The sequence below is a fragment of the Podarcis muralis genome, chromosome 5 (genome assembly GCF_964188315.1).
Source record: "Podarcis muralis chromosome 5, rPodMur119.hap1.1, whole genome shotgun sequence".
Classification (NCBI taxonomy): domain Eukaryota; kingdom Metazoa; phylum Chordata; class Lepidosauria; order Squamata; family Lacertidae; genus Podarcis; species Podarcis muralis.
The window spans coordinates 29,564,699-29,592,396 of NC_135659.1; the positions used below are offsets into that span (position 1 = coordinate 29,564,699).

The 27,698-nt window shown below is 43.7% G+C and overlaps 1 protein-coding gene across 1 annotated transcript; it reads right to left on the minus strand.

Annotated features, from left to right (window-relative positions):
• Positions 1-818: 818 nt before the first annotated feature.
• Positions 819-26,030, minus strand: EPHX4 (epoxide hydrolase 4). The gene is made up of 7 exons (XM_028732800.2): positions 25,517-26,030; positions 17,579-17,664; positions 8,296-8,453; positions 5,765-5,893; positions 4,264-4,367; positions 3,304-3,452; positions 819-1,761 (listed from the first exon to the last, which is right to left on the minus strand). Exons 1-7 carry the CDS (start codon positions 25,802-25,804, stop codon positions 1,530-1,532), a joined length of 1,146 nt encoding a protein of 381 aa, XP_028588633.1. The 5' UTR covers positions 25,805-26,030; the 3' UTR covers positions 819-1,529.
• Positions 26,031-27,698: the final 1,668 nt, after the last annotated feature.

The following is a 27,698-nucleotide window of genomic DNA, read 5'->3' on the forward strand; positions in this document are numbered from 1 at the left end:
CCCCCCCCCCCCAAAAAAACCGTGATTTTTCATTGATCCAGGACAAAGCGCCCTTTCGGAAATCCCCCCTCCCATGTCCATTCAGACTTTGACATACGGCAGCCCTAAATTTGTTAAGAGTGCAGTGCTCTTAAAGGTAAAGGGACCCTTGACCATTAGGTCCAGTCGTGGCCGACTCTGGGGTTGCGGCTCTCATCTCACTTTATTGGCCAAGGGAGCTGGCGTACAGCTTCTGGGTCATGTGGCCAGCATGACTAAGCCGCTTCTGGCGAACCAGAGCAGCACATGGAAACGCCATTTACCTTCCCGCCGGAGCGGTACCTATTTATCTACTTGCACTTTGACGTGCTTTCGAACTGCTAGGTTGGCAGGAGCAGGGACTGAGCAACGGGAGCTCACCCCGTCATGGGGATTCGAACCGCCAACCTGCTGATCGGCAAGTCCTAGGCTCTGTGGTTTAACCCACAGACTCCAATTTCCTTCACAGAGCTTCAATGCCCAGAATTCCCTGGGAAGAGGTATGGATCATTAAACCATTAAAACCTGTAGTTTTGTGAAGGTGGTAATAGCCTCCTAGCAACCCGCAGCAACCTTAACAAACTACACTTCCCATAATTCTTTGGAGAAGGCGTCTCTGGTATGATACCGCTTTAAATGTATGGTGCAGATAGGTTACAGTCCCACAGCAAGAGGGGATTAGGATGGGGAATGCCTCCCTGGTAATTGGGATAATGATATCACAAAGGAGTCAACCAATCATGAATGGATACATCGTGTTTTCTGTCATACATTTAGAAAACTCACTATAAAGAGCTGGGTACAGGGCACCATGTCAGTTGCAGTTTATTAGAACAAGGCAAATACTAGGATACATAAGTCGTCATCATAGTTCTTCATTCTCTATTTTAGTTGTTGAAACACTACGTGTATACACCCTAGGTTTTTTCCCCAGTTTACATCACTGGACAAGCAGCTATCAACTTAGCACAATTACATCTGATTTGTCACTTTAGGATCTCAAAATGTGCCCAGACACAAGTTTTGTTTTCTTTAGGCTTTTGCAGTAATATGTAGACCAAAAGACCTGTTAACATTTTTAATGGTAAAAATACAGTAAAAAAAATTCCAACCAGTAGAATGAAAATTGATCATCATACCAATAATAACTTCTTTTACATCTGGTACCCCTGCACTGATTCATCATTATAAATTTGTTAAAGGCACCACACATTAGAATTTTAAAGCAAGTGAGTAACCAAAACTAAGCAACTTTCTATGAGTTCCTTATTGTACAAGCACAAACATTTTTAAGGCAAGTGTTTCATGTGCAAAATACAGAATACAGGTAAAACCAACATTAACATTACAGAGTCTTACACCACCTTCTTGTAATAACATTGGCATCAATACGTACAGTACATTGAAAAACATTTTCTCTAGCAGAGCTCAGGTCTAAGGTTTGCTGCAAATATGGCCCTGATCACAATGAATTTTAACATTTAGATTGTGCCAGCGAAAAACAACAACAGTCACTCTCTTTTTCTTGACTCTTCTTTCAGGAAAGTCCATATCAACTTGTTCACAATGTCAGGCTGATCTTGTTGGAGCCAGTGGCTGGCTTCGGACAGAATCGTAAGTCTAAACTGATTTTTTACATAAATCCTTGTGATTTCTGCCATCTCAACCTCCATGAAGGGATCTTTTTCTCCCCACAGCAACAGAGTGGGCATGGTGACCTCATGGTGCTGCAGAGGCAGGCAACTTTTTAAAAATAAAAGAAAATAAAGATCTTATTATTTTAAAAATCGGGACAAACGGGTCAGGTTTAATTCCATTTCATAGTCTGCCACTCCAATCCACCAAGAGAGATTCAACCTGAAATCAGGCTAACTTGTGTGGCAAGTGGACACAGGTCTGTATATATTTCTGCACTGCCATGTTTTTCTGGGCCTACCTTCCTTCGATTCATGTAGGGATACAAAATACAATCTGGGGCTACTACTAGCTTTGTGTGACCAGAGTTGGACTGCTCCTTTCTCTTTCTTGCGGCAATGCATCCCCCATCTGATCCAGAGGGTTGGAGAACCCTATGGAGCGGATTTCAGGAGCACATGGGAAGGCAGGAATGGGGAGTGCTAGTTGCACAAGCAGACATCCACTAGGCAAGTGTGCCACAATTGGTTATCAGCCTATATCCCTATTATGCCACATGAGGACATATTTATAAGGAACAAAGGAAAACAGGGCTTTTCACTTCATATAAACTCATCCCATATTAAAGGCAGATTGGACCGCAACTTTCAAGTGACATTACTGAAGGGTAGGTGGGTTCGAGCAGGACTCGAGGCCTCGGTTCAGCTCAAGAGAATTTAATGACGCCTCAGGAACAAGAATGACAAAAGGGGGCACTTGGCCCAGTATATATACCTTAAGCTGCCCCAGCCGGCCTTATGCTGCAACTAGCAAATCACAACACCGGCCCTATCACAGCAGGGACTGGCTGCTTGCCAGCTACTAGCAAATACCATTGGAGTGTTTTAGAATCCTTCCCGTCTTCTGTTCTGCAGCTTCAGCCTGGGCTTAGCCTACGCTGCATACATAACATTTACCATCCTCCTCCTTTAGATAAATTTCAAATTAAGAAAAGTCATATACCCCCCAGCTGAACATCCATTTCCAAACTAATTTTGTCCTTCCTCCCCTATGCCCAAGAGGCATTTCAGAGAGTCTGAACTGAGTTTCAAGGTAGAAAATTCACAATAAGGCCACCAAACACTCCCATTTTATCTCTTACAAAGCTGTGAGAAGTGACTGCTATGTTTCTGTACACATGTATAAAGGTAAAGGGACCCCTGACCATTAGGTCCAGTCGTGGCCAACTCTGGGGTTGCGGCGCTCATCTCACTTTATTGGCCGAGGGAGCCAGTGTACAGCTTCCGGGTCATGTGGCCAGCATGACTAAGCTGCTTCTGGCGAACCAGAGCAGCGCACGGGAATGCCATTTACCTTCCTGCCAGAAGGTAGGCCCAGGCCTATTTATCTACTTGCACTTCGATGTGCTTTCGAACTGCCATGTTGGCAGGAGCAGGGACCGAGCAACGGGAACTCACCCCGTCGTGGGGATTCGAACCACCGACCTTCTGATCAGCAAGTCCTAGGTTCTGTGGTTCAACCCACAGTGTATAGTGCATGCTAATGACTTCTGCACCTAAATGAAGCCATACTCTGTACCCGAACACCTCTAGGTTGTGCTTGTGAACAGTGTCTCGTATTATGTGATTGATCAAAGAACAATAGACTGACCTGAAAAGGTTTCTATAGTGATTAATGGGACCGGTTAGTGCACCTGGTTGGGAGAATACATATAGGTAAGCTTCAATATCTTCTGCTGTTAGCCTGCAGCCTTTTCTTCCAATTCCACTTGACTGGCCAGTAATGAGGCTTTTCAGAATCTGTGGCAACAAATAAGTAACAAGAATTAAATCTGTCCAAAATTACTAGACAGTTCTCATTCATAAGCACTGTAATTGTCTCTCATTTGCTTTATATTAATTTTTCTGTTATCATACCTCCATTTCCCACCTTCAGAAGTTATGAACAATAAGGTGGCATCAGCCGCCTCAGTGGAACCCCCAACTTTGCAGAAGTACGTGATTTCAAAAAATTAACCCCCAGTTACTGAAGCAAGGTAAGAACAGGCTATGCTGAATAAGTATGGAAGGATATTTCAATTTCAGTTTTCCCAGCTTCTCATTTTTCCCCAATCTGCAATTTTCCATTTTGCAGCCATTAGCATTTTTTTATTTTAAAAAATCCACACGATAAACACATTTTTATATGCAGTTTTGTCTCACATACAATTTTTTGTGAGTTTCCCCTAATATAATGCATTCCTGTATATTATTTTCATGAATACTTTCATTTTTAGGTGCACTTTCCCCATAAATATGTGTCTTTGTAAATACTGGTTGGAGAACTGCATTGCAAAATTGGGGTAAGTGCAAATTTTGAAGGATAGCTCTGTTTCAGTCTGCATATTGTTTTGGAAACTGCAAAGCTGATAAATGTGGACCAGTTCAAATTTCCCTAGCTCTGAAACAGTTCCAAGGTGTTCTGGAACGTGTTGGGGACTGTGGCTTTGTATTCAATGTTGTGCCAAGGAGATCTGTCCATCACTGGTTGGAAGCATTAAAAACATACCTTTCCTTTCTGCGCAGCAATGTTTCCATAAGCGATACAAATTCTCCCTCTTGGCACACTTACCTTAAAATCATTTATCGTAAACATAAGTTCAGGAAACCATGGCATTTGGAAGAAGTAGTAGTAGGCAGATTTAATCATTTGTGATGGATGTCGTAGAATGTATTCTTGAAAAGAAAAGACATGTTTGGGGTTGGTTTTTTTAGCTTGGTGTATTTATTATGGCTTATTTCAGATGCTGTGAGGCACTTTGGGCACAATTTTGTGGAAAGGCAAATAAATGATTATGATGATGATGATGATGATGAAAAGGGAAACACACCTGTGAATTGAAATGAAAAGCTGAAGATTTCGAATTATGATAAAATGTTAATATCCTTTTGCACCTAGGAATTAGTAATGTTGCAGATCCTATGCACATTTACCCAGAAAGGAAGCCCAATCACGTTCACTGAGGCTTATTCCCTAGGAACTGCATTTAGGATCGCAGCTCGTACACCTTATTTTCTCCTTAATCTTACAGAAGCAAGAGGGAGAGAACACAGAAGTGCTAAGCTTTCGGGAATTTCCGAAAGGCGGTGCTTTGTCCTGGTTCATAGGCAACTCTCTAAAAAAGCTGGTTTTCACTTTTTGAAATATGGCAACCCCAGGTCCTGCCGACTTGAACCTCCCTTTCATTCTGACCACGTGGGCCTATTAGTCATGACACTTAAGGATTTAAGTTTTTCATGTGTGATAAAACTCAAAGTTGTTGTTTTTTTTTAATTGTTTAACAACATTAGTTAACAAACATAGATACATATGCTATAATGTTATTGTTTTAGTTAAATAAATTGTTTAAATTGTTATTAAGGAAATGATTATTTTTCTCCTTCCAATAAAGTACAGCAGAAAAATTATCCAAATATAAACATTTAACTTCTTAAACCTCACAATAATTTCACAATTATCTGTCTATGTATTTCTAATAGTATAACCAAATCAGAATTTTTTGATAAATTTTTTTTGATAAATTTTAATTTAAAAAAAACACCTGTAAAAACTACTCTGAAAATTTATTGTTCCAAAAATGAAACCCTTCATCTGGTTGTAAATATTAAGATTCTACCAGCAAGAATGAGTCTTTCTGTAAAAAGTGATTTAAATCGTGATTTAAATTGATTTGATTTAAATCAAATCCACCCTGGTCTCAGAAGCATTATACCTCTGAAAAGCAGCTGCTGGGAGTCGCAAGTGCTCAGAACTTATGGGTTTGAATATTTCCTATTGGCTACTGGTTAGCCACTGAGTGAGCAGAATACTGACTTAGATGGGCCTTTGGTATGAACCAACATGGCTCTTTTTATGTACTTATGTTTCTGAAGCAGTTTGCTCTACCATTTTCTCTAATGGCTTGTGGCTCCTGAGTATGTTTATTCTTCCAATTCAAATCCACTCTGTTCTTAACTTGGCACCGGGGCTCGACACCTCTTTTTCTAGAAAAAACAGCACCACACATCTCTGCTTAAAGATGAGAATGCTGCAGACAGCTAGAACATTGGATCCCATCGCCCCAAAAACTTACCTGTAAAAACTGAAGGATGGGGAAAATTCACAACAATCAGCTTCGTCACCATTTCTGGGTAACAAATAGCAGCTAGCCAAGCAATCATTCCACCCCAGTCGTGACCAATCAGCACACACTTGCTGTACCCTGTTATTTAAAAATAGATTTCTGATAGTTGTTTACCAGCAGTTACATCCAAATACATTATCACATCAAAGGGAATGACAGTAGAAGTTGCAATATGTCTGGTAGCAACATCTCAATTCCATTTCCCTCCTCCCACCTCACCCCTTGGCAAATTATTCATACCACGATAGGTGGGCGCTTCTATTAATAAACTGCTTTCAGAATCACGGGATACAACATAGCAACAAGGTGGGAAATTTCTTAAGAGCCCTTTCCTCCCTCTTTCGTAGCTGGAGTTTATTTATATTCCAGCATGTGTTTTAGAACAACTTATAAGGTAAAGGACCCCTGGATGGTTAAGTCCAGTCAAAGGCAACTATGGGGTGCGGCACTCATCTCGCTTTTCAGCCCAAGGGAGCTGGTGTTTGTCCGCAGACAGCTTTTCCAGGTCATGTGGCCAGCATGAGTAAACCACTTCTGGCGCAACAGGACACCGTGACGAGTGCCAAAGCGCACGGAAATGCCGTTTATCTTCCTGCCGCAGTGATACCTATTTATCTACTTGGAATGGCATGCTTTAGAACTGCTAGGTTGGCAGAAGCTGGGACAGAGAAATGGGAGCTCAGTCCATTGTGTGGATTTGAACCACAGACCTTCCAATCAGCAAGCCCAAGAGGCTCAGTGGTTTAGACAACAGCGCCACCCATGTCTCTTTATCAACTTATAACAAGAAGGGTGGGGGAATAAGGCTGCAATATTATACAACCAGGAAAGAGAGATATTTAAAAATTACAAGAAAATGCATCAGCCAGTCAGAAAAGTCCCTTGAGGGAGGGGTGGGGAACCTGTGGCCCTCCAGATGTTGCTACAATTCCCACCATCCCTGATCGCTGGCCATGCTACCTGGGGCGAGGGGAGCTGAGGTCCCACAACATGTGGAGGGCTGCAGGTTCCTCAACCCTGCTCTAGGAAGAAGTCACAAAAGGCTACAGGAAAGGTTTCGGAGTTCTTCAGGAACGCAGCCGAAGTCACCGTTCCTCAGTCTTAGAGGGACCCCATTCTACAGCACCAGAGCCACAGGCATAAAATGTCAATACTTTCACAAATAGATGGTCACTGGACATATCTGATGAAAGAAGCTGGCAGGAGGATTGATTAGAGACAGTCTGTCCCTGTTCTGATGCAGCATGAGCAAGAGATTCAGATGTCAAGAACGCAACTCTGGAGATCCCACCAACTTGCTTATCAGAAAGCAAGGCAGGGCCCAAGATGGCATCAAGGCCGCAGACCCCAATGTGCCAGGAATCAATCTGAGCTGGGGGTGAATAAATAAAAGTCGCGTCAAGACCAGGAGCCAAAGCATCATTGAGAAGCGTGGTGGGACTCAATGAAGCAAGCAAAGGACTATTATTAATAGGGACAGGTATGGAAATGAAGGTGCCAGGGTTGATCAAGTAACAGGGCTGGGCAGGATGGGTTATGGGGATTGCCAGTAGGACAAAAAACGAAGCCCCTTTTACAACCTTCTGTCTTACAGATTGAGATGCTTCCTGTGGTTTCATAGCTGTCTGTCGGTCCGACAGACAGAAACGTTTGGCCTTTTCCAGACGCTTAACATCTACCTCAATTTACCTTAGGCTTCATATCCCCACAGATATGTGCTTTATTTCATCGCAAATACAATACTTGCAAGCAACTCATTCGTATGTTTTGTTGAGGGCAGGGATAGTCTTGCTATGTGGAGATGGCCTTCCTGTTTTTCATTCCCACACATACACAGCTCCTCTTTTCTTGGGGGGGGGGGGGCATATCAAAAAGACTGTGTTCCAGCGCAGAAGAATGAGACACCACAACCCTCGAGGAAGCTGAGGGAGAGGAGTTTTTCTCTGCTTAAGCAGCCACCCAAGAATTTACGTAGGCTGGGGAAAGCTGTGGCGCTGGCCATCAAACCAGTAAGTGCCTGTAAACGAATTACAGTCATCTTCCCCATAGAAACTGCATTTGCTCAGGGTGTGGGCGAGAATTGCATTTTCCCATTGGCAACATAATGCGGATTTGCTGCTGGATAAATTGTAGTTTCCGTGCAACGGGTGGTCTACCTGGAGCAAATGCATTCTGGCTGTCTTTCTACTGGGCTTTATTGTCGAGAAAGACCTTTCCATTTAACTCCCAGCATGTGAGCACTGCATGTGTTGACGCTTTCATTCCGATTCAAGTAAGGAATTTTTGATAAACAGCTCAAGAATCGCGGCTTTTAAAAATCCATGCAAATTTTCCCGAATTAAGATTTAAATTAAGAAAAATAGCATGCACTGCACACATGAACAGTCATATTTAAACGAGAATTTGTTAAAGGGAAAATGTTATCGTTTCCCCCTTTTCGGATTATTATAAGCTGGGCAGCTTGGATGCTATTAACACACCAAGAGACTCCAATATATCCTTTATATCTGTGATCAGACAGTCTAGCTTGTAATTCTCTCTCTGGGCAGGGGCATCGGTTTCTCCGTAACCTCTCAAATCCAAGGCCACAACTCGGTACTCGCTCTTAAATTCCCGCATTTGATGACGCCAGGAGTACCTATTAAAGAAGAAAAATGTTTTACTACCTAGCATTTTTTTTAAAACTTAAGGTTGATAAGCTGTTCATACCAGAAAAGCAGTTCATACCAGAAACATAAAAGATCACAAACCTGAATTCAAGAAAGATGTTATACCAGCATTTTTTTTAATAAAAAAAAGAAGAGACAAAAACTGCACAGAAGCAAAAACCCGCAATATTGATCTTGCTGCATCAGATCAAAACAACTCAAAGCAAGGTGATACATTCCCAGCATCAACACGGCATCACTTTACCTCATAGAAATACAGAGTTGGATATCATCTAGCCTAACTCCTGTGCCCAATGCAGAATGTAACAACGATGTCCCTACACCTTTAGTAAAGCTGTCTTGTTATGGATGCTGAAAGATCATCATTTTTATTTTTATTTTTATTTTGTAATTTGATTTCCAATGTTAAAAAAGAAAAGAAAGAAAGAGAAACAATAAAGAATAATGATAAAGTTACATCCAAATATCTTACACAGTCACGTATTGAGATTACTCTGAATCTCCTGACTCCCCCCCAACCCATCTATGGGTCCTCTTAATTCTGTTTTCATCTGCATATCAATACTTCTCTAAAATCTTCATCTTCCTAAATCATCTGTAGTTTCCATTACATTACAAGTGCATTAAAAACCCTGCTAATGTTTTAACCTGTTTACAATGATTTTGTATATACATTATAAACATTTCCCATACTTTTTTACAAAAATCGTTTCTTCTTGGTTCCTGAGCCTGAGATATCATCATTTGTTAGTTTGATGCACTGTTAATAGTTCAGGACGATCAATGGAAGCTAGTTATAGGAGACAGTCTTCTGAAACTTGGGAATCTCGCTCCAGGTAATACTTGCTAGTTTAATACTCCTATTTTGAGTTGTGAGGGGTAGAGGGAAGTCATATAGAGAAAGCCTGTACAGTGGTACCTCAGGTTAAGCACTTAATTCGTTCTGGAGGTCCGTACTTAACCTGAAACTGTTCTTAACCTGAAGCACCACTTTAGCTAATGGGGCCTCCTGCTGCTGCTGCACCACCAGAGCCCGATTTCAGTTCTCATTCTGAAGCAAAGTTCTTAACCTGAAGCACTATTTCTAGGTTAGTGGAGTCTGTAACCTGAAGCGTATGTAACCTGAAGCGTATGTAACCCGAGGTACCACTGTACTGTAGTTTGTGTGAGGTCGTACAGAAAAGCAGCTTGGAGCCAATTTGATAATTTTGAATTTGGAGGCGGGAGGAGAGCGCTGCGAGTCGTCTGAAAGCAAAACAACTTTAGGGCCGAGGGGCTTTCTCTGGAAACATGTGCCATTGCTTGCTGATCTAGCGCTAGGCGTATGAGTCTTTGTCTGATTCTAGTATGCTCTGGTTACCTATTGCGAGGTGGGGAGACCCCAAATGATCCCAAACATACAGTAAGATTCCAGCACTTGGTCATCGAAAGGAAAATGCTTCATTGCTATACAGTTAGCACAGCCACTTCAGTGAGGAATCAGCGATTGCTGCTCCTCTTTGCTCTTCCTCATGAGCTTCTCATAGACTTTCTGCCATAATCTGGGAAACTGATGCAGCTAGACGTATCTCGTTTGAAGGAGGACATTTCTGGGCCATTCCCTTCCCCTACCATTTTGCTCTCATGAAATATCTGTGTGAGTAAATACAGGAATGAATGTGGCTAAAGTATGTCTTTATAGTAGCCCTGGGCATCTTTAAAAAGGGTACTGAATTGACTTCGATAATGTAAGAATAAAGCTTTCTTTCTCATATTTTTTACCTTCTAAAACAACAACAAACATACAAACAAACGACTATCTGGACCAGAATAATTAGGCCTCAGGAGCAATCTGATGGATAAAGTTTGGCTCTTTTTCAGAAGATAAAAAGCAAGAAAACTTGTTCGCTCTCCAGCTCAAAAGAAGATGTAACACGTGCAGCAAATTAACCGAAATTCTGTCTGTTTCCCCCCCCCTTCCTGCTGTATTTCTCAATCAGTTCTTCTTCAGTCAATCTCAGCTGCCTCTTATGATGAAGATTAACAGCTGTCAGTGATTTGGTACTCCCATATAATTTCACCAGTAGTACCTGGGTAGAACCACTCAAAATGTATTATATTTTAGGAAGTTAATAAGAAAAATGAATTAAATAAGCACAAATGGCCTGAGTTTGAATATTATTCATTTAAACATATAATTGACTATGACTGGATAACAAAGGGGTCAAGATTAAAAGGATCCTGGAAGGTGCTATATACGGTGTGTGGCAATGAATTCTATTGCAACTAAAGCTAATAATAATGTAATAATAATAATAATCACCTGGTCATTTAAGCCTATATAACTGCCTTGTTGTTAGCAAGGAGAAGAGCCTCACTTACATATAATTATGCCTGTAGAACTATTGAATTTTGACTCTGAAATTTCCAGGTTGCACAGGAAAATATGCAAAGATCTCAATCTTTTCATCCCAAAGGCACATTGGGAATTTTAAGAAAGTGTTGTGGACATTATTCCAAAGATGGCTACCATGGGGGCATGGTCAGTCGTAAAATGGCAACTGTGGATGTGATTAGTCACAAATGTTACTACCACAATGAAACACACCCATTTAATGGAAGGCAAAACCAGGCACAGGAATCTTAAAACCAGATACAGGTAGACTCCTTTGAGCCTACACTTTTCAGTTCCAGCAGAACACCAGTTTCACAGAAAGCGAACTCATTATTTTCCCCCAATCACCTCCAAACGCATTCCTCTGAAATTACTTTGTTCACCCAAGATTAATAGGAAGAACGCCATCTGATAAATTCCTCCCAAATGCATTACTCGCCCAGCATATGCCTCAAATCAGTTCCTCTTCAGTAAACGGTATGTACACATTAGTAGCTTAAAATGCTGCAATGTTGTTCCCCCTCACTGTGATTCAAGTCGCACTAACGCTTGCTGTGTACACCAGAGAGGATGTGGTGGTCGCCCCCGAAAGCATACCCTGTTTTGTTCCCCCATGTCTGCAACCCCCTAAACTGCTACTGAAGGAAGCTGTCTTCTGCACGCACATTACGGCTGAACTGAACTGCGGCTTGAGCTTTCAAGTCGGATGGAAGCTGATTTGAGGGGAAATGCATCAGTTAGGAGTATTTCTTGAGAAACTACAGGATGCATATATATTGTGGCTGACGTCATGTTCACTCGGTTTTAAGCAGCAGTGGTGGGAGCACACTGGAACCAGAGTAAATTATGATATAAAGTAAAGGTAAAGGGACCCCTGACCATTAGGTCCAGTCGTGGCCGACTCTGGGGTTGCAGCGCTCATCTTGCTTTATTGGCCGAGGGAGCCGGCGTACAGCTTCCGGGTCATGTGGCCAGCATGACTAAGAGCAGTGCACGGAAACGCCGTTTACCTTCCCGCCGGAGCGCTACCTATTTATCTACTTGCACTTTGACGTGCTTTCGAACTGCTAGGTTGGCAGGAGCAGGGACCGAGCAACGGGAGCTCACCCCGTCGCGGGGATTCAAACCGCCGACCTTCTGATCGGCAAGTCCTAGGCTCTGTGGTTTAACCCACAGCGCCACCCGGGTCCCTTCAAATAATGATATATACATCCCTTAACTCTTGATTCACTCATTTCCCCTCTGCCAACCCAACCCACCTCTTTCTCTGCAATCCTCTTTCCCTAATAGCCAACTCTGTCACACAAATCCCAACCTCTTTCCCTGGCTGGGTTTTTCTCACTCACCCCCCCCCCCTTCATGGCTGTTTCCCCCTCTCCTTATGGTCCCTCACATCCATACTCCCAGGGCCCCCAACCTCTCTTCTTCTAGGTGCTCCCATTTTTCACCTCCCTTCTTTGCTAGGGATTGAGCAAAGGCTTTTCTGCATACACAGTGTGTGTTATAAAGCTGTGCTTTTCATCTACACATAAATTTTCTGATATCTAAGACTGGCACATAGAAAACAACAACAACAACAGTACAAAACACCCAACAACGGACCTTTATAGAGCTCCATTTGCATGGAGATGATCCACATAAAAAACCCAGATATCTTGATGCAGTATTGCCATCCATAAATAATGCACAAAGGAGTCTTCTCCATTGCACATTATCTTAAACAAAACTGGTCTGAAAACACATCCTGTCAGGTGGGCGACTCAAAGTGCATTCTAAGATGGCTTGGACAAAGAGCTGCCTAATTGCCCATCAGTTTCCATTGTCACTGAACGGCCATGACAAGCTGGGGGGAGGGGACCACTCTGAATAATTTAAAATATTTTTAAAAGCTTCGTTAAAAATAGTTTGAAAAGATTCTTGCATCTCTCTTCACATCCTAGATATATCTGTAGAAGTGTGCATGCACACGAAAGCTCATACCAATAACAAACTTAGTTGGTCTCTAAGGTGTTACTGGAAGGAATTTTTTTTAAAAAATTATTCACATCCTGTTTGCCTTTCTCTATTATTTTAAACTCTGAATAAATTGCTGGATAGTATAGATTTTCTTTTCACTGGAGATGCTATTTATTTTGGTGGGTCCAGTTTTCAAAGGCTCCACATTCCCCCTCTTCTTCCCAAATATGCAGTGCTCAGGAAACACAATGGCGTCTTTTTCAGTCCCACTCCAATTTCCCCAGAGCCCTACTGTTGTTGTTTAAACTGTGAGGCAGGGGCCAATCGCCCTATAAATGCTGATCATGAGAAGCAAGTCCTATTTTCTGCAAACCCATTTATAGCATATCAGTTATGTAAAATAAATAAATCATACCTATCTCTGGGAGAAGCTTAGAATCTTTCTGTTTCCCTCTCTAAGCACTGGCCAGGCTTCTTTTACCCATAGAAAGCACTGAGTTACCTCAGACAATTCTCTAGACTACCATGAAGGTTCTTCAGGCAACAGCAAAGGATACCCCAAGCCCAACAGTGTAAATATGTGCGTATTTAGAAAATATGCCAATTAATAGCATCTCGCACATGGCTGTAATGTATTTCACAGCATAAAATCTTTATATCTGTTTCCCATCAAACGTATGCCCCATTCAAATGTTATTACAGTAGCCAAACTGCCACTAGGAACCCAAACTGTATGAGCATCGTGCTACCTGTCCGAAGCAGCACTCTCGAGGTTTGGATCAAGTTTAGCAATACAGGTAAGGTAAAGGGACCCCTGACCATTAGGTCCAGTCGTGGCCGACTCTGGGGTTCCGGCGCTCATCTCACTTTATTGGCCGAGGGAGCCGGCGTACACCTTCCGGGGTCATGTGGCCAGCATGACTAAGCCGCTTCTGGCGAACCAGAACAGTGCACGGAAACGCTGTTTACCTTCCCGCCGGAGCAGTACCTATTTATCTACTTGCACTTTGATGTGCTTTCGAACTGCTAGGTTGGCAGGAGCAGGGACCGAGCAACGGGAGCTCACCCCATCACGGGGATTCGAACCGCCGACCTTCTGATTGGCAAGTCCTAGGCTCTGTGGTTTAACCCACAGCGCCACCCGCGTCCCTCAGCAATACAGGTAAAGGTTTTTAAAAGCTTCAGAGTTTGTCTTGATGGTTATCTGCCTCACTTCATTCAACAGAGTCACTCAGACTTAAGGTTTGAGTAAATACATATGGGTAGATACATTAAGAGATACTTACAGTCAATGGTGCATGTAATCAGCTAATTTTGCCCTCTCATCTTCTCCATATCAGTTTATTTTGACTATTTGTTTTGTTTGCCCAAACTTTAACCTTGAAACAAGATGCTAAACCATTTTGTAAATATGAGCTACTCTTGCATAACTTGTTTTCACTCTTTAAAAGTGGAAGTTTTTCAGGCACTTTGAAATGCTCTTCAGTGATCATTTCATCTTTTTGATTCAATAAAAGGCATCATAAATACAATCTGCGTAGATAACTATGGTATTTTTAGCTGGAGTACTTTATGCTGTGATTCTCCCACAGTCAATCATACATATTTTTAACCTCATAAATTATTTCAATACTGTATTAAAAAAATTAAAATAGCACCAGTGTGAACTGTGCTGTTATGTTAATGTTGGCCTATATAGCAAATTGTTTACCTTATATTCCATTAAACTAGTTAGATACATAAGCTACAAGCCATATTGTGAAACCCTTACCAGAAGTTGGCACCAAGAGGATCAATGTCACCCCACGGTGATGGATCAGTTTGTCTGGCAAAACACACTTTCAGACCCACAATTATTATCTAGACCAGGGTTTCCCAAACTGCTGTTTTTGGACTACACTTCCCATCATCCCTAACCACTGGTTCTGCTAGCTAGGGATGATGGGAGTTGTAGTTCAAAAACAGTGGGAGACCCAAGTTTGGGAAACCCTGGACTAGGGAATAAAGTAGCCCCAGAGAACCAGAGTCTTCCCCGTGTTTTGCTCCTTTAAGATGCCCCCCCCGCCACTTCCAACACCTTAGCTGGCTTGTTGGGGGTACAAATTAATGCAGCACAGCGTGGGGAGGTAAATGTTGGTGTTATGTACTGAAGTTCTCACCCTGGGCCAGCAGGGGGATACTGTAGATAGTTATGCAAATAAGGGATCGAAAGTGACGTTCAGTGATTGGATAGTTTTAGAAAATTGTTACAGTTACATTGTACTGGAGCTCTATATAAGCAGGCTGACTGAACCCTTCAGTTCAGTTCAGTTCTGGCCTGTGAATAAACAAGAGCTGTTTGAAAAATCACTGTGTCATCCGATATGTTCACCCACAACTTAACAGTTTAGGTGAAGTGGGTGAGTTTTGCTCCCATCCCCATGCACTCCAGTTTGACCTGGTGTGATGCTGGAGCATGGAACAAGGGTGTGAGGTTATGAACTGTCCAGGCAAATATGTATCTGTTTCTCCGTTTTAAAGTTGCTGGAATCATTAAAGGTTGTAACTTTATACTTTGGTCAGGGACAGCCAATTTAGGTATTTCACTTCCACCATATAGCGGCAAACATAGGGTGCCTCTGGAGTGTCACTATTTTGCAACAAATCCGTTTTTGAGAAAATCAATGGTCTGGAAAGTGAAACGCATTAAAAAGTGGAGAAGAATGACTTAACAGGAAGATGTATAAACACCCTGTAAATCAGAATGTATGTAGGACAAATGCTTGCTGTTGTGTAACTGCCCTGGAAACAAATAAACACAAATGCTCAGTAAAGATCGGCTATAATGTAACCTCCGCATAATCTTTACAAGCAAATCAGGATGAACACTCAATAAACAGGTTGTCCAGAGCGGTCCATAGATCCTCACCTTCAAGCATACACACATATTTGGTTTGGCCCCTAGGCGGGTAGAAGATCAGTTCCTGATTAACTGGTAGATACTTTAGCCTGTTTCTTTAAGGTATTTGCTGGTATTTGGAATGCCCAACTTTGTTCTTTCATTTTTTAAAAAAACTTAGAATGAAGTTTTCCATTGTAAATATAAAAAAGAATAGCAACGTGACTTTGGTTAATATATGGTAGAAAATGCTATCCTTAACCCCTTCATGTTTGCTCTCTTATTTAAGTTTGTATTACTTCGTATCTTATTATTATGTTTCTTAGGAATGCATATTGATAGATTTATGGAAATGTAGGTAACTTTTAATATGTTAGAACACAAATGCTAAGTTAGTGCCCGTTTTTCTCTGACTTTCCTTTGTTACAACTTAGGATTTAAAAAAAAATGTTTTCTCTTTAATAAAAATGAAAAACAAAACAAATTTTGGACAGTAAATACTTTACATTTGAAGCTATAGCCTTTTGTGGCATTTATAAAACCATAGGAGTCAACTCCTAGGGGCTTTGCCCCCCATTAAAATATTTTGGGAGGGCTGCTCCCCCAAACTGATGGACATTGCCGTTCAAATGGTGTGTATGCACCACATCACATGGTTGATTATGGGGGGGGGATTACCGCCCCCCAATATTTTACTCAAGTTGGCTCCCCTGTATAAAATATAACTAATAGGACAAAATCCACAGAAAAAGTGAATTGGAGTCATATAACCAAGCAACAGAGCAGGAATGGTGCTCTTCCAGAGATGTTGCCAGGATACAACTCCCTTCTTCCCTGACCACTGGCCGTGTTGGGTGGGAATGATGGGTGATGAACTCCAACAACACGTGGAAAGCCATGGGTCCCCCATCCCTGCACAACAACTTTGATAAGGTTTAATTTGCACTCCTATACACACACTGACCTTGATTGCCTTTCAAGTACACATACACATGTCAAATTTTCAGGCAGCGGGTAGACAATTCCTTAGGATTTAGGTCCCTGTCTGCTATGTGCAACATGTATGGGTAATAACAGTTACCATGCCTTGATTATCAATACAATAGCTACTAGATTTAAGAGTTCTTGGACAAAAGCAGGATACAGATTCATAGGTGCTGACTCCTAGGGGCTGAGGCAGTTTTGGCCCCCCCAAATGTTGGTTTTTTGTTTTCTTTTAGGGGACTGGACTGCCTCAATGTTCAGACATTGCATAATAATAGTAATAGTAATAAATTTTATTTATACCCTGCCCTCCCCAACCAGAGCCGGGCTCAAGGCGGCTAACACCAGTAAAATTACAATAAAAACATAATGGGGGGGAGACAACAATTTAAAATACAGATTAAAATGCAGTTTAAAATGCAGCCTCATTTTAAAAGTAGCCCATGGATCAAAACTGTAAGGGGAGGGAAAACATAAGGGTCAGACTGAGTCCAAACCAAAGGCCAGATGGAACAGCTCTGTCTTGCAGGCCCTGCAGAAAGATGTCAAGTCCCGCAGGGCCCTACTCTCTTGTGACAGAGCGTTCCACCAAGTCAGGGCAAGTACTGAAAAGGCCCTGGCCCTAGTTGAGACCAATCTAACCACCTTGCGACCTCCAAAGTGTTGTCCTTAAGGTCCTCCGTGGGGCATACCAGGAGAGACGGTCCTGTAGGTACCTGGGTCCTAGGCCACGTAGGGCTTTGAAGGTCAAAATCGGGGCTCCCCGATTGTCAAGGGAAGCTGGTGCCTCTGTACAGATTAATAATAACTGTAGCGAAACACACATGGATATTGATCTTGCATATGTAGTTCATAAACAAAAGCATATGTGGCATAAAACTAACGTAAAGGAAGAGTTTTACCAGAACTCCGGAAAGCCATGAAGCAGCAGCATAAGCGGTTTGCCCCTCTCTCCAGCAGCCACATAGTGGAATCTTAACCCGGAATCCTGGAAGTAAAAGAGAAGACAAGTTGTGCTTTTATATTCACAGATAAATGTTCAGGTACTAAGAAGAGCTTTGTTCAAAGGATAGCTTGAATTTCGTGCTTCTCAAGAGTCACACGGAAAGTTGCAGCAGTCCAGTATTTCTCTGGATTCATAATACCAATAGCATGCTGTCATGTTTTCTTTCAACTCGCTCCCTTTCATTTCTTGATGGGTTCGGCTGCATTATCACTGAAGGTGCAGTGATAAACAAAGATACAATGCCTCACCAGTTTTAAAGCTTCAGACCGATGAAAAGGGGGCCTCCAATTAGCTGAGCAGTGGTCTTTTTAAAATGTTAATTATTTTCTAATGTAAGTACTTTCAGAGTGGGTGGCAGGTAGGCAACTTCTGAGACCTTTCTCCTCTCTCTCACACAGAAAGGAATAGGAATATAGAAAGCTGCTTTATACTGAATCAAATCATTAGTCTGGTAGCTCAGTACTGTCATACCTTGGAAGTCAAACACCTTGTGACTCGAATGTTTTGGCTTCTGAACGCCGCAAACCCAGAAGTGAGTCTGCAAAGATTCTTTGGAACCTGAACGTCTGACGTGGTTTCTGCGGCTTCCGATTGGCTGCAGAAGCTTCCTGCAGCCAATTGGAAGCCGCGCCTTGGTTTTCGAACCTTTTGGAAGTCAAATGGACTTCTGGAATGGATTCCGTTCGGCTTCTGAGGTACAACTGTATCAGCAGTGGCTCTTTGGGAAGGGAGATCGAACATGAGACCTTCTGTGTGCGTTCTGCCCTTCCCCTTGGTGCCTAGTGTGGCACATGAGGTCACCATCTAAAATAAACCCTGAAAATATATGCACAGTATTAGTTAAGATTTCTCTAACCGACTGACCGTTCTAATATTCATGCCAGGCTCTCCATCACACGGCATCAGACTGGTCAAACTTACTTGAGAGCACACTGTCCCCACCTCCAGGAATATTTGCCGTCTGTCTGCACCTTAGCAGGACTATTTCACAACTCCTTGTTTTATGGATTCTTGTGCTATTTGTGGACGTGCATCCAGGTATTTCCAAGGAGGGTGGAGGAGCATGGGAGGAACAGAGGAGGAGGAACATGGGGGACGTTCCACTTTATGGTGACTTTGCACAAATCAAGCAAGCACTTAAAAGGATTTATGCAGTTCCTTGTTTCTGGTTCAGGCAGGGATGACAGGCAACACCTGGAAAAGAGAGCTAATTGGAGCGTGTTATGAAATATGCTGCAGACACCTGTCCTCTGTCGCCTTATCAGGAGCAGTGGCTTCTGCAAAATTAAGACAGTGTGTACGTACCCTAGGTCGGACACTGCAACTGTACAGGCTTTCCGCCGAAGCCTTAATAGGGCCATGGTGGTGTCAGGCAAACTTCTACTTCAACCGGTTGTCACATTACTTCTCATACTATTTCAGATCAACAAACAAGCTCTCTGCTGAGAGTGCTAATAAGGACACCAGCCAGGCGCTGTGGATCCTTGTCTGTTAGCAACTATCTTGAGAGCCTCTCTTCATTTCATGCTTGACATCAGCCAGCTGTGAGAGGCGAACACTCAGCTGCAGTGCAAGAAGATGGCTCCGGATAATTGAGAGAGGTTGATGTGGCTGCCGCTTCATTATTCTGAAGTCGTGGTAAAATGAATCTTGTGGCAAAATTGGTAAAGCGCTTGGGAACGAAGGTTTCTCTAAGCAGTAAAGCCAAGGACATCTTAAAGCCAGTGTATATATGACCTGGCTTCTCCTGACTCCCTCACAGCTGGACTGTGAAGATGTTGCAGATTCCTTACAGTAGGAAAGGGAAGCTCTGCTCATGTTGGTGGACTCCAAGTCCCATCAGCCCCAACCTTCATGGCCAATAGTGAGGAACGGTGGGGATTGTGGTCCAGCAATATTGGGTCACAGGTTCTCCATTCCTGCCCTCCAGTTATTCCTTTGCAGAACAACAATTCCCAGAGTAGGAAAAGCCATGCTTGCTAAACTAATTTAATCATAATCTGATCCTTCCTCCTTATACGTACTTAATTAATTCTTGGAACGAATGGAATAAGCTGTTATCAAGGAAAAAAACACGCAAAACAGAAGTGACACGAAAATTTTCTTCTCCAGCTGAAGAGCTCTAAACATTATCTTTTGACAAACATTTCCCTCTCCATGCAGAAAGCAACTCTGCCAGGAGTTGATTGGCTAGTATCTGTGATGTTGTGCATCTACCCCTCCCGTCTCCAAAGCTGTTTTGCAGCAAACAAAAATTCACATTGTATTTTTCCTTTTTTGCATTTATGGACCACTTTTCATCACCTCGTGTTCACAGAGTGGATTCCAACAGCTACATAAAACAACTCATTAAAATTTAAATTCATTAACCAGCAGAACAACACAAAACAATTTCATAAAGCAATCCAACAAAACATGCAATGGCCTAGGAAAGTGTGTGTTTTACCAAGCAATGGAAGCAGTGTTGTATTCATCCATGCTTCCAGGAGGGCTGGGGAGGATTCTGTAGCTGGGGCACCACTACAGAGAAGGCCCTATCCCACCCACATCATGAGCAGCCCAGACTGACTGATATGGGGAACGGTGTTTCATGCCTTTATTCAATGAATTAATATTCAAGAGGCACTTAATTTATTTCACACACACACACAAAAAAGTCAGTAGGCCTGAAGTGCCATTGCAAGACAGATGATGAGATTGATGGCCAAATCAACATGCAATTAGCTGATAAAGTATGCAGCAGCAGCAGCTTATGAAGTGATTCACTGGAGACAGCCAGTGTGCGCTTCTGAATACTGCTGCATGTGAGAGGACACCCAGCACCTTTCCCCGAGGACAAAATGAGGCAGCGGTGGAGGCATGTGGTCATAGCTGCTGACTCTCTGGGGCCCTGGAGTGCCTAAGCACCCACAAATTCCCCACAAAGGGGCCGAGCACCCACAAATTTCGGCTCCAGGCCCATGCACACTATATGGCACCACAGCCCCCACAGTTATGGGGCCAAGCTGGCACTCCCACAAGTGGTGCTTAACTTGACACTGTGCTGGTTTTATGGCTGCCAAGTGGCTAGCAGTGCTGCCACAATAACAAACCATGGCAAGTTCTATTTAATGGCACACTTGTACTCACTCAACAGGGTGCTTCCTGGAGATGGGACTGTCCCAGCCTTGCAGCCCAGCCACCCTTCTAGAGAGAGGTTCTCCCTCATCAGACTCTTATGGCTGCAAAACTTGCTTCGTTCATTTCAGAGCAAGGAAAATAAATTGCCGTGCAAATGTACTTGCATCGGGTTCTAGATATTGGCATATGTCCTAAGTTTTAGAATAATAGCCACATGACTCACTGTTAAATACTTTATTGCCATAAATAAAACTTGCTTCATTTTAGATGTACATGAAAAGAACTTCTCACTAAAATTTCAAGTTTGTTGTTGTTTAGTCGTGTCCGACTCTTCGTGACCCCATGGACCAGAGCATTTCAAGTTAGCTATGGTTTTATAGATTGAGCATAGATTTCTAAATCTCTATTCTTTTGTTTATAGGAATTTTCTCCACATGAAAAGGAAATGCAAGAAAGCAAAGTGGCTGTCCAACGAGGCCTTACAAATAGCGGAGGAGAGAAGGCAAGCAAAATGCGAGGGAGATAGTGAAAGATACAGGAAATTGAATGCAGATTTCCAAAGAACAGCAAGGAGAGACAAGAAGGCCTTCTTAAATGAGCAATGCAAAGAAATAGAGGAAAACAACAGAATGGGAAGAACCAGAGATCTGTTCAAGAAAATTGGAGATATGAAAGGAACATTTCGTACAAAGATTACCATAATAAAAGACAAAAGTGGAAAGGACCTAACAGAAGCAGAAGGCATCAAGAAGAGGTGGCAAGAATACACAGAGGAACTATACAAGAAAGAAATGGATGTCTCGTACACCCCAGGTAGTGTGGTTGCTGACCTTGAGCCAGACATCCTGGAAAGTGAAGTCAAATGGGCCTTAGAAAGCACTGCAAATAACAAGGCCAGTGGAAGTGATGGTATTCCAGCTGAACTATTTAAATTTTTAAAAGATGATGCTGTTAAGGTGCTACACTCAATATGCCAGCAAATTTGGAAAACTCAGCAGTGGCCAGAAGATTGGAGAAGATCAGTCTACATCCCAATCCCAAAGAAGGGCAGTGCCAAAGAATGCTCCAACTACCGCACAATTGCACTCATTTCACACGCTAGCAAAGTTATGCTTAAAATTCTACAAGGAAGGCTCAAGCAGTATGTGGATCGAGAACTCCCAGAAGTGCAAGCTGGATTTAGAAGAGGCAGAGGAACCAGAGACCAAATTGCAAACATGCGCTGGATTATGGAGAAAGCTAGAGAGTTCCAGAAAGACATCTACTTCTGCTTCATTGACTATGCAAAAGCCTTTGACTGTGTCGACCACAGCAAACTATGGCAAGTTCTTAAAGAAATGGGAGTGCCTGATCACCTCATCTGTCTCCTGAGAAATCTCTATGTGGGACAAGAAGCTACAGTTAGAACTGGATATGGAACAACTGATTGGTTCAAAATTGGGAAAGGAGTACGACAAGGCTGTATTTTGTCTCCCTGCTTATTTAATTTATATGCAGAATACATCATGCGAAAGGCTGGGCTGGATGAATCCCAAGCTGGAATTAAGATTGCCGGAAGAAATATCAACAACCTCAGATATGCAGATGACACAACCTTGATGGCAGAAAGTGAGGAGGAATTAAAGAACCTTTTAATGAGGGTGAAAGAGGAGAGCGCAAAATATGGTCTGAAGCTCAACATCAAAAAAACGAAGATCATGGCCACTGGTCCCATCACCTCCTGGCAAATAGAAGGGGAAGAAATGGAGGCAGTGAGAGATTTTACTTTCTTGGGCTCCATGATCACTGCAGATGGTGACAGCAGCCACGAAATTAAAAGACGCCTGCTTCTTGGGAGAAGGGCAATGACAGGCCTAGACAGCATCTTGAGAAGTAGAGATGTCACTTTGCCAACAAAGGTCCGTATAGTTAAAGCCATGGTCTTCCCAGTAGTGATGTATGGAAGTGAGAGCTGGACCATCAAGAAGGCTGATCGCCGAAGAATTGATGCTTTTGAATTATGGTGCTGGAGAAGACTCTTGAGAGTCCCATGGACGGCAAGAAGATCAAATGCATCCATTCTTAAGGAAATCAGACCTGAGTGCTCACTGGAAGGACAGATCGTGAAGCTGAGGCTCCAGTACTTTGGCCACCTCATGAGAAGAGAAGACTCCCTGGAGAAGACACTGATGCTGGGAAAGATGGAGGGCATAAGGAGAAGGGGGCGACAGAGGACAAGATGGTTGGATAGTGTTTTCGAGGTTACCAGCATGAGTTTGACCAAACTGCGGGAGGTAGTGGAGGACAGAGGTGCCTGGCGTGCTCTGGTCCATGGGGTCACGAAGAGTCGGACACGACTAAATGACTAAACAACAACAACAAATGGTTTTATAGATTGAGCATAGATTTCTAAATCTCTATTCTTTTGTTTATAGGAATTTTCTCCACAGCCATTAAGTCTACATAATTTATTTCTATTGTAGTTAAGGGCACTTAACTACCATTGACTGGGTGGGTAATTCAATTTAAAGTATCAACAGTGCTTTTACATACCTTACAATGCTTTGATATATACTGCTAATTCATTTTCTTAGGGAAAATTTCAACGGCATTATAGAAATTAAGTGCATATCGAAGTTCCAACTCTGCGATATATTTTTCTCCCAATGTTTCACAACAAGTTCTTAACGGGAGTCATTATCGTCAGTGCCACTGCATTTCAAGCTCTTTCCAACAAACTGCAAGGAAACTCGCAAACCAAACTTTTCCGGATGCATTTGATCTCATATCCTGTTTGTGGTCGACCCAAAAGCACTTTGTCCTGAATGGGCAGGGCTCTTCTAAGTTTCCTTCCTTCCTTTTGGTAGTGGATCAATGCATGGAAAGATGCAGTTTCAGAACCATTTAAAGGACAGAACCTCTTGTTACACAGCACATGGGATGTCACTGAAAGTGGATTCCATGTGCCAAGTTCTCCCCCACCCCATTGTGTAGGATCATTCATCCCATGTTGGGATCCTCACATCTGAATTGGCTCACATCATTTGGTTGGTGCTGGCGGGGTGGGGGAAGCCATACAGTGTGCTAATATCATGGCAAAGAATAACCGATTCTATAAGTTAGCAGTAAGAGAGGAAGAAATCAACATGAGGAAGTTCTGATTTGTGCCACCCTAGTAGTCGTATGCACTGTGGAATTCTACTTAAGCACTATCCATGCATCAAGCCGTAGGAAGATGCTTGAAAGAGTTGGGTAGGTTTGGCAGGAAAATATGAAGGTGAGGTATGTCGGGGGCCCATATCTGAAGGGGTGTTGAGCACACCATGATCTCTGATGCTCTATGGGGTAGGACTAGAACTAGTGGGGTGGATTGGCTCAGATGACCAACTAGCTTTGCCATTCTGACCTAGCTTGTATTTCTTTTCAGTAGTCAGGAGCACGTCATGTCTTCATTCTGCACAGCTCCTGGGAACACTAAAGGGCTACTTTTTATTAATGAGAAAATGAAGCCTGCAAACAATTGTAGACAAGTATAGTGCATCTTCTATTTATCATTTTGGAAGGGCAAAAGAATCAATAAACTAGTCCCACCAATGTCCTTCTTCCCTGAGTTGATGGTGCTGAGTTGATGAATCCAGGGCAAGTCAAGAGATATGAATGCTGCTGAAGCAATTTGGGACCTGGAATCAAGGACATGGCCTCTGCACTTCAAAGATGACATTTGATTCATGAGCCACCACAGTTTCTGCCTTGAGACTAGACAATTTTGACTGCCCCCAGTGTGAGCTCGCAGACCTTTCTGTGTGCATGCTGGAAGAGTGTACCTACTCTCCAAGCATTTTAAAAATTATAAATAAATCTGATTAAAGAAAGAGCCACCGTTGCCTTCTCACCAAAAAGTTCTGCCCCAGATACCACATATGGACCAGATACTGGACTTTTACTCGGTGCCTGCAGAGATTAAGAGGATCGGGCAAACCAGGAGTTAGGTTAAGCACCCAGACTTTTTCCTGAAGCAAGGTTGAGTAGCGTGTTTGCAAATCACCTTGAATGCATTGCCTCTCATGTCTGCACACTGGTTGCTTATATTCGCATTTCCTCTCAAGGCTTTCTCTCTTTTTGGGGGGGGGGCAGGGGGCGTCTGTTCCAGACAGGAATGTCGAAACCAAGTCACACACAATGGCTTTGTACCCATCACGACCCACACAGATCATGACCCGCTGTAGGTTTTGGCACATCTTAACCAGACAAAACGCGTGGTCCGTCAACACCAGGACACCAGAAAGCTCACACGCCCCGACTTATTCTCACTGATCGCATCTCTGGAATGGACTGCTGCTTGCAAGCCCGCCTCCTCCATAACGCCCCCTGCCTCCCCAAATATATATATGTTGTGTGTGTGTGTGTGGTGTGCACAGGATGACATGTATGTGCACACATCTATCTGCAGCAATGTGTGTGTTTGTGGAGCAAGCAAACACAACCCTTTCTATGGGCTGCATTTTGCCTTGTTTTCCAGCAGCGACAGAACTGGGAAGGAGGGAAGGAAGGAGAGGGAGAGAGGGAGAGATGAGGAAAGCAAGGCAAGCCTCTTTCTGCCTGTGCTTGTCCTTTCCCACGAAGAGGGCGACCGAGTGCCCCCTTTGCCCTGGGCAGCAGAAGCGAGGCTCCCTCCCCGCAGACACGCAGACCCCGCAGCTCGCGAGGACGTCCCTCCCCGCAAGCTCCTGTTTACCTTGATCCGGACATAGCAGTGAGTCCCCCAGCAAGGGTCGTTGAGGCAGCCCGGCGGGTTCTCGCGGATGAGCCACTGGAAGGTCTTGGCCGGCCTCGTGCCGAGGCTCCACAAAAGTTTCAGCAGCTCCCTGCAGGCGCACAGGCCGCAGTAAGCGTACACGAGAGCCCAGAAGAGCACGGACCGGAGTGTCACCATCAGCCGGCCGGGGAGGATGGCCAGCCCGGGGGAGAGCGAGGCGAGGAGGCACGAAGCGGGAGAGGCGACTCGCGCTCTCGATCTCTCCATCCGCCGCCGCCGCCGCCCCCCCTTCAGCGGAGGAGAGATGGGCTGCGCCAGCGGGAGGCACGAACCGACGACGGCATCGCGAGGACCGAACCAGATGGAGAGACGGGGGGAGGCGGGAGGGAGGCGAAAGAGACCGAGGAGGAGTCCCGCGCTTCTGCCGGCGCGCACGTCGCCTCCAGCCCGCGGCCCTCGCTCGGCTCTCCGAAGGAAGGCTCAGAGGGGCGCCGCGCGCGCGGAGGATCGGCTCGCACGTGCACAGGCGCGTCACTTGGCCGCAGAACGGCTGCACGTGTGAAGGGGGGCCGTTACGTGTCGCGTGTGCGTTCATAACAACAACAACAATACTGCTTTTCATTCAGTGTATTTTGCGTCGTCGCGCTTCGTGGGGGTTATTTGGCGGTGATCCGCAGGAGCCAACTCCTTGGGGCCAACTCTGGCCCTCCAATAAAATATTTGTGGGGCTCCAGCCCCCCACCCCCAGTTCATGGGCATTGCCATTCAAACACCATGTCATGTGATCGATTGTGGGGGGGGGTGAGGCTTACCTGGTGTCCCCCCACCCCCAATATTTGATATTCAAGTTGACACCCCTGTTACTGTGTATCATCATCATATTAACAATAACAACATCATTTATAGAGGATGGGGCAGCCCTTTAACCTCACTGCTGGCCTGGCCCAGCGAACCAATGCCTGAGTAAACAGGCATAGGGGGAGAGAGACTGTTATTTTGGGGGGGTTGGGGGGGAGTTAAATGTTTATGGAAGCCCAAAAACATTTTATTGAATTATAATCCGCCATATATATATCTGCAAGATATATATAGAGAGTTTTAAAAGAATATACCAGTAAGAGAGCTTCCAGAGCTAATGGGGTGTAGTGGCATTTAAGACTCCTTTTCTCTAAAAAGCAAAGTGTCATTTATTTATTTATTTATTTATTTATTTACGGCTATTAGCCCATAAAGTATGTACAAACATAAAAGCACAGAGGCATAAAGACCGATATATCCGACAACAGAAGGTGAACACCACGATGCAAGGGTGGGTCATTGAGCAGAGCCAAATAACAGCTTGGGGCCCGGAAAGCTCCAAGGGACGGTTCACAGAAAAAGGAAAACTGAAGACGAGATCCGACATGCACTCTCATCATAACTGTCCGATTAGTTTTTGATGTTGTTGTTGTTTTTTGGTGGTTTTTGTGTGTGAGATAACCGCATTCAGGAATCTCGCCACCTACAGAGTTACAGAAGGATCTGTATCCTGCAAAAGCAGTGCGGCGTGTGACTCAACAGGCCTGCCAACCAAGCACAGTAAAACAGGACCCAGGAGAAGTGTCATATTCAATTCGCCTCTCCCAGTTAATAATCAGAACAACTCTTGTGGGGCCATTGCATCAAACAATGGCTTCCGGCAGCTTAAGACAATATCATAGAGTTGGGTGATACCCTGAGGACCATCGAGTCCTAACTTCCTGTGATGCAGGAATACAGAACTGTCCCAAATGGGAAATCGAACCTGCAACCTTGGCGTCATGAGCGCCATGCCCTATGGTACTGTATCAACTCAAACAGCAAAAGCAAGACTTTGCAGATACCACTGTTCAGCTGGTCAACCCTGCTATGGACAGAGAAATGCACCCTTCCTTGCTCCGCATCTGGCTGCACAGAAGATGTCCTGGGTATGGCAGGGGGGGGGGGTCAAATGGGGAAGACTGGCAGTGCAAATTAGACTCGGGGGCCAGAGGTTCTTCGCTGCTGCTGTGTACCTTTGGCCCTCCAGTTGCTTATGTAAATTAAACAATAAAATCATGTGTGACCATTGCCATGGTGCCTATGCTCTGCATAGCTGTCAACTTACAGATTTGAAAATAAGGGACCAGCAGCCTCGAAAATA